This window comes from Echinococcus granulosus (assembly GCF_000524195.1).
Source record: "Echinococcus granulosus chromosome Unknown EG_S00207, whole genome shotgun sequence".
Classification (NCBI taxonomy): domain Eukaryota; kingdom Metazoa; phylum Platyhelminthes; class Cestoda; order Cyclophyllidea; family Taeniidae; genus Echinococcus; species Echinococcus granulosus.
Window position 1 is genome coordinate 60,292 of NW_020170587.1, and position 6,416 is coordinate 66,707.

Here is a 6,416-nt window from a genome sequence, read left to right on the forward strand (position 1 = left end):
TAATTACGCATTTATTGTTTATTCGGTTTTGCTTTAATGAAATATGCGTGCACAAAAGATTCATTATGACGACAATGCCGGGTTTTTTATATCAGGGATAAAAGAGCCGTGTGCATAATGTTTCTGAGTAGCAATATAAGATATAAAACATAAGCTTTTGAGGTATCTTTGTCAAGAAAGACCAAAATGAAGAAATCAAAGGGCAAACACACCTGCAAGGGATGATAGAAGTTTGCATTGGAACAAAAGTGACTTAATAGCTTAAACGCAAATTAGGAAAAAATTTGTTAAGATGAAAAAACCATAAAGCGAATATTTGGAATCGCTAACCTATCAAAATACTGATTAAATAAATGAATTCGGATGCGGTTGTATTGTTGGAATTATGTTAGCACGAGCAAAAAAGCGGAACTTTTGCCTAGCTGCAATTGGTGATTTTGTTTGCACTAGCAGCACATCAAATAAAGTAGAAATACATAAATTATCACCCTGAGTCCAGCCTATTTCAAATGCGCTGTATTTAAAAGGACATTTGTAGAGCAAAGCAATGAGTCAAACTAAATGGCAAAACAAACACCAAAATGCAAATAAATTAATGTTATTGCACTATTATTTTTTATCTTTCTTGTGTGTCCACTGATGTTGTCTTGCGCCAATTGTCACGAAGTCAATATCATCACTCTCACCCTGGGTCAAATTTTAAAATCAATGTCAATAAAACCAGGTTTATGTTTGAAAATTTAATCCTTGACTATAAAAAGTATTCGAATAGTTCAACCCATCTCCTCTTTTCTCTTTTTTACCGCTAGTTCTAATTCCAATCAGACTAATTCCTTGATTGACTGACTGATTCATTGATGAAATGATCGCCAAACTTTCTGCCTTATCATTTGTTTCGTTGCTAGCTTAAATGTCACTAAAATGATCTCGTGTCGCAATTGTTAATTCCGTTAGACCATCCTGTTTTTTCCACGCCAATTCTATGATGGTCGCAGACATAAAATGATGGGAAGAGGAAAAGTGCACATTGAGGGAGGTGAAAGATGGTTGTTCTTATGTTGCCCGTTGCAAATGCCGTACTTCTGTGTGGCCTTCGACATTCTCCGCCCCAAAGCAAATCGTCTTTACTGCTAGTCAAATTAATCGTTTCACCAAAATCTCAATCTCATTGCCTTTACATTTTAGCCACACTATATAAGTATGCAAAACTGTTTCCAATGTAAGCCATATATATTTAGCCGTCTTCCCTTAAAGCTGGATAGACCTAGGTTCGCTATCAGTGTAAAATCTCTCATGAGACAGCACAAAAGGCAACTTTTTAAATTGATAAGAAATAGCTAGATAAATGGATTTGAAGCAGCTCTGTGCAAGCGATTTTCGCGGTGACTCTTGTCTCAAAAAAAGTCGCTACTGTCCTGCAGCAGGTGTCGCTTATGGGTGTAATTAAGTATTAAGTTAGATGCGTTCTATTCCTACACTTATATTTTTTTCCTTGTTTTAAGTTTTTTTGACGAATAGGGTTACTCAAGTATGGTAATTTCCAATTTAAAGATAGTCGCAGCGCACCAGAACTGTGCCTTGTCTTATGCTCAATTCCTAGCTGAGGGAAGGCATAGATAAGATCTGGCTCTCTCGTCAATGAATTAGTAGCCTTTCAAGTGCTTATAATGCGCAGTTAACAACAAGAAGGCTGATTATTCGCTGCAGCGGCATTTATTATGTCAATTAAGAGTGCCGTGTTTCTTTATTGGTGCACTTAGGCTTATGGTTCACCCGCGTTACGTCGCAACCCAATCAGAAGGGAAAGTTTCGTCTAGGTCATGCGCTAGAATGATGCGATTGGCTGGAAGGCTAGTGACAATGCTTGCTGTGCGATTGGACAGCAAGACTTCAAGCGCGCTTGTGCTTACGTGCAACAGCACTCAAAGGTGAAACGCATTTAAAACAGCTTAGGATCTTCAATTATGCTTGCTTCTGAGACTCAGAAATAGAATCGTCACAGGAGACATGGACTCCAGTAAGAAATATAATGCAACTAAGGCATTACCGATATTTTATTAAGTGAGATCAAATTATGCAATCTAATACCTATTTTTCAGCTAGTCAATTAGAGGCCTTTGCTATCGATTTATTCTAGCTCTATCATCACTTTTCCGTGCTTCACCACGGAGGTGGACGGCTCTGCCTTTACCAAAGTTTAAAAATACTGCAAAAATAAATATGTAATATGGGGTAGTCCTTTGAGCGGTGCACGTTTCCCACCGTCTTCTTTCCACTTTGAGGCATTTCATTCCACCAGCCTAACTATGCACTGTTTTTGGCCCTTCTAAATGTACTGTTGATTGACACTCGACTTTATATGATTAGTGCGGCAGTTCAAGTGCTTCTACAGTGACCTTACATCCCAGTCAGTCAGGTGAGAATAAGCTAGTGCCGCACAGTGTAGGGATTTTTGCAATAATAGCCACAAAACCCTAGCTTATTGTATTCCTGGGATTGTTGGTACAAAAAGAACAAATTGGCAACGCATATGTAGCAGCATCAATGTTTATGCTGCTTTAACTTGAGTCTGTGTTTTACGTGACATTGGTTTTACTAAATAATTGTTTTTAGTGCTGCATTATGCATATTCTCGCATTAAAGTTGTATCAATTCAAGACAGGGGTTATGAAATCACACTCTGCATTTGTTTAGGCATAAAAGCTACAGAAACATTTGCAACCATTTAATGATTAGAAGATGTAGGATGTTAAGGATAAAAATAAAAACCCTAGTCGACCACAATTTGCATGACTTTTAATGATTCCTTCACCGCCTATCCTTTTCTTTTCAGTACTGTTCTGGTCTACTCTGTTCCATTCTATTTTAGTCTCTTTTCTTTCATTGTAAAATTAAATTCCACTAAGGCTGAGACTCAAATAACATGACGAGAAGTTCATATTTACAGGAGGACTCCTGCTACTATCAAGTCACTTTTTGCATTCAACTCTTGCCACCTCTCATTTCACGACACAAATCCGCTTCACACTTGCAATCACATCTACAGCCATGAGCGATTTTACATTTCCTGTCATTCTTTTTTACTCCATCATTAATTATTGACCGGCCAATTAGCAATTTAATTATTTAATAAGTAAAGAGGCGAATTTACTGCACGACTATATCCCCTTCTAAAAAAGTTCAAATTGCTCTTTAGTTGCTAGTAATATACACAAATTTTGACACATCAATCGAAACTTCACCAAAAGCTCTCCCTATTTCTTTGTATCTACCACCAGTACTGCGTTTAATATTCCCATTGCCTGGCTTCTGATCCTCTCATGCGCAAATCAATTTCACACGCTCGACCCGCCGCCGGTGTCAGATTGTAGCTCCATTTGTTACTTCTCCAAGAAGCTGTGTCGTAATATTTGCTAAGTCGGTCGATTGCTCTGCCACCGCGGCAACAACAAAGTCTTGTGGTTATAACTGAAGCAAAACGCTTCCAGTGCGGATAACTATGCGACCATTTTTACCATCGGCGGGATGATGTCCAAATGCACCGAATCTGCCACCTTCTCCGCTGACCTTGTTCTCTTGCCTTGCCTCGCATCTGAGCCCACATTCACTGTCATAACTCGTCGCTATAATGCTAAATGTAGTGGTGAAGTAAATAAGGGAAAGCATGTACACCTCATTTCTTTCGGAAATGTTCGATTATTAATCTTCTTGACAGACCCCTCTGATATATTCTGCGCTCTGTAATTGTGCGCCATGGTAACACTGTACGCGAGTTACTATGTGGCCTGTTGGTACTAGATCTAGGGCGTTGTTGAAGGCGTCTTTGCAATTGAGTGGAACCTCCGCTTCGACCGATACGTCGTTCGGATTCCCCTTTTCAGTGTTTAGGACTACCAGATGCGAAAATTGTTTGAGGCAGGAGGGGGATTAAAGCCAAATATAATGGTCCCTACGTTTTATTCCCGTTACAGGCCTCTATGCTTTTCTACGAGCCTTTGGAGGGAGACATCCACTACGTTTAACAAACAAATATTGTGTTCCAGCAGTGAGGCTGCTAATGATATTGTATTTCCACTTTTTTAATTGAAGTGAATCTTAATAAAAGTCGCTGCTGTAAGAATATTATAGTATGTGCAAAATAACTTACAAAAATTGTAGCTGAACTTAAATTATTATGTTCGGGTTCATAATATACACCTCCCCTGCAGCATTGTGAAGGAGTTTAGAAGATCAACAGCGCAGCTCGTCAAATCAGCTTTTGAACGCTATATACTATTCATCACTCTGTGTGTAAACAAAAAATAAGTAAAAAAATTTCTGCCTTAACAAGTACTAATAAATTAGCAGACACTTAGAAAATAATCATGGATATGAATTTAACCGTGGCACGTAAGATCCAGAAAACCCTGCACATGCTTCTTTAAAATAAGCAAAATTTTGCATGCCATTAAATTTAAACAAGTGACGTTTAAGAATTTACTGGACATGAAACCATCTTGATATCAGCTACAGCACTGATGTAGCCTTGTTGTAATCTTGCTAGCTTTTAAAGGTGTTTCAACAACTAAAACACATGGCGCCTCAGTGCACATAAAAAAACCAAGTTTCGCAACAAATAACTATGAATTTTTACTTTAAAATTAATTCGATGCCTATTAGGGTGTAGTGAGCACGGAAACCCATGCGGTAAAGATAAAAACAGATGCTCACTTAGCCAATTAATTATATTCGATCATCAAGTATTGAGAAGCTGCTTCTAGTGCACAGGTTGTTTTCTCATATAAAGACATTCTTTCCATAGTAATAGGTGACCGTACTTACTAATCCAATCTAACCGATTGAACTAATATTTTAAAGCCAAAATGGTAAATGTTTGCATTTAGTAAAATTGCATTTCCTCACTGCGCATACACTTTACACCTGCAAACGCAGATGAATGGTGCTGGTAAGAGAAATATTTCGGTCAGCAAACGAATTGACTTCCTAGACTATAAATTACCCAAATATTATTATTACAATTCTTCCCTGCCTCTACGCAAACCCTACTGAACACACGTGACCGCCCTCCTGTTGACATCTTCGTATGGTCCACGATTTGTATACAACTTGGATGGGCGCCTGTCACTTCCCTTCCGTGAGGCATAGCATTGTTCCCTTTGATTTTTGCCATCTGTTTTGGCTTCTGCTAAATATAATGCGGCGAGAGTGATGCTTATATACGTTGAATTCAGCCAATATAGTTTGAAAGGATCGTACTGAGATCGTTTATTAGCTGGCACTAGTGCATACATCTAGGTTGAATCCTTTAACACGCCCTTGAATTTCTGCTCTTCTCTTGTATTAGAAAAGGCCCTCTTACCTATCAAAGGGTTATTGCATTATCAAAAGGAAAAGTGATTCTCTTACTTTTTGGCAAAATAATATATGTAGTAACTACCCAGTACTTGATGTATTTTGTGGTGAAAAGGAATAATAAAAACTTAAAACAACATTTGAACACGCTTTGAGTAAACAGGTAATGCTTCTCTCGCATTTATTCACTTGTCTAAATGCGCTCATCAGAAGTAGCTGAAAGTTAAATTCAATCAGTACTTCAAATTTAAATGTTATTTTGTCGTCGGTCTTCTACAATTTTCTTCTGTTGTATTTTTCCTCTTAAAAGCCATACAATCGTACATATCCTGTGAAAGACCACAAAGATTAATGACCGCGGTCTAAACCACTCATCTTTAATCGAACCTAGTCGTGTCATTGGCAGGCCCAGTGAAGACCTTATTACATTTAGGCACTCGACAGGAACGTATGATCCACTGGGTTAGATAAGGAGGGAAACAAGCAAATATTGGGAACACACAATTTGAAAGCCAGCGGGTCCACTCGCCTGGTTCTGCCCGATCCACTGTTCAGCACACGCATTGCTCACATGTAGACTACCTTTATTTTAGACAAAGATGATAGACGTATAGATATAAAAGTGTGTAAACATATACGTGAGTCAAAATTTGGAGAGATTGAGGGGTTGATATCAAGTTATTTTCGTCACAAAGGGGTATAAGCTAAATATTGATGGTTGATAACCCTAACCAGACAGAATTTTCTTAACCTAACCAATACGAAAAAATCAGCTAATGTGAAGTCCACAACGCATAAAAATGCACGAACACATAATCTAAACAAATGCAACTTTTACTCTTGCGGTACAATTTTATCCGAAAAATTATTGCCGATATCAAGATCATGTCGTTTTCTAACTACCGCTTATTTTATCTTAACGTTTTTGAAAGAAGTTTCCACATATATATATTTCTGCTTGTTTGACTACAGTACTACATCATATGTAAATGCCATCGCGCGTCATGTGAAGTTGTTTCGGTAGATCTGTTTCGAGCTTGTGGTGCGCAACAAGGAACTTTCCT

At 38.1% G+C, this 6,416-nt stretch overlaps 1 protein-coding gene across 1 annotated transcript; it reads left to right on the top strand. All coding sequences in view use genetic code 11, as the record gives it.

Annotated features, from left to right (window-relative positions):
• Window positions 1-3,528: 3,528 nt before the first annotated feature.
• EGR_10305 (hypothetical protein) lies at window positions 3,529-4,022 on the top strand (the record flags this gene model as incomplete). The annotated part of the gene is made up of 2 exons (XM_024499554.1): window positions 3,529-3,648; window positions 3,972-4,022. 2 exons carry the CDS (start codon window positions 3,529-3,531, stop codon window positions 4,020-4,022), a joined length of 171 nt encoding a protein of 56 aa, XP_024346036.1.
• Between the last annotated feature and the right edge of the window lie 2,394 nt (window positions 4,023-6,416).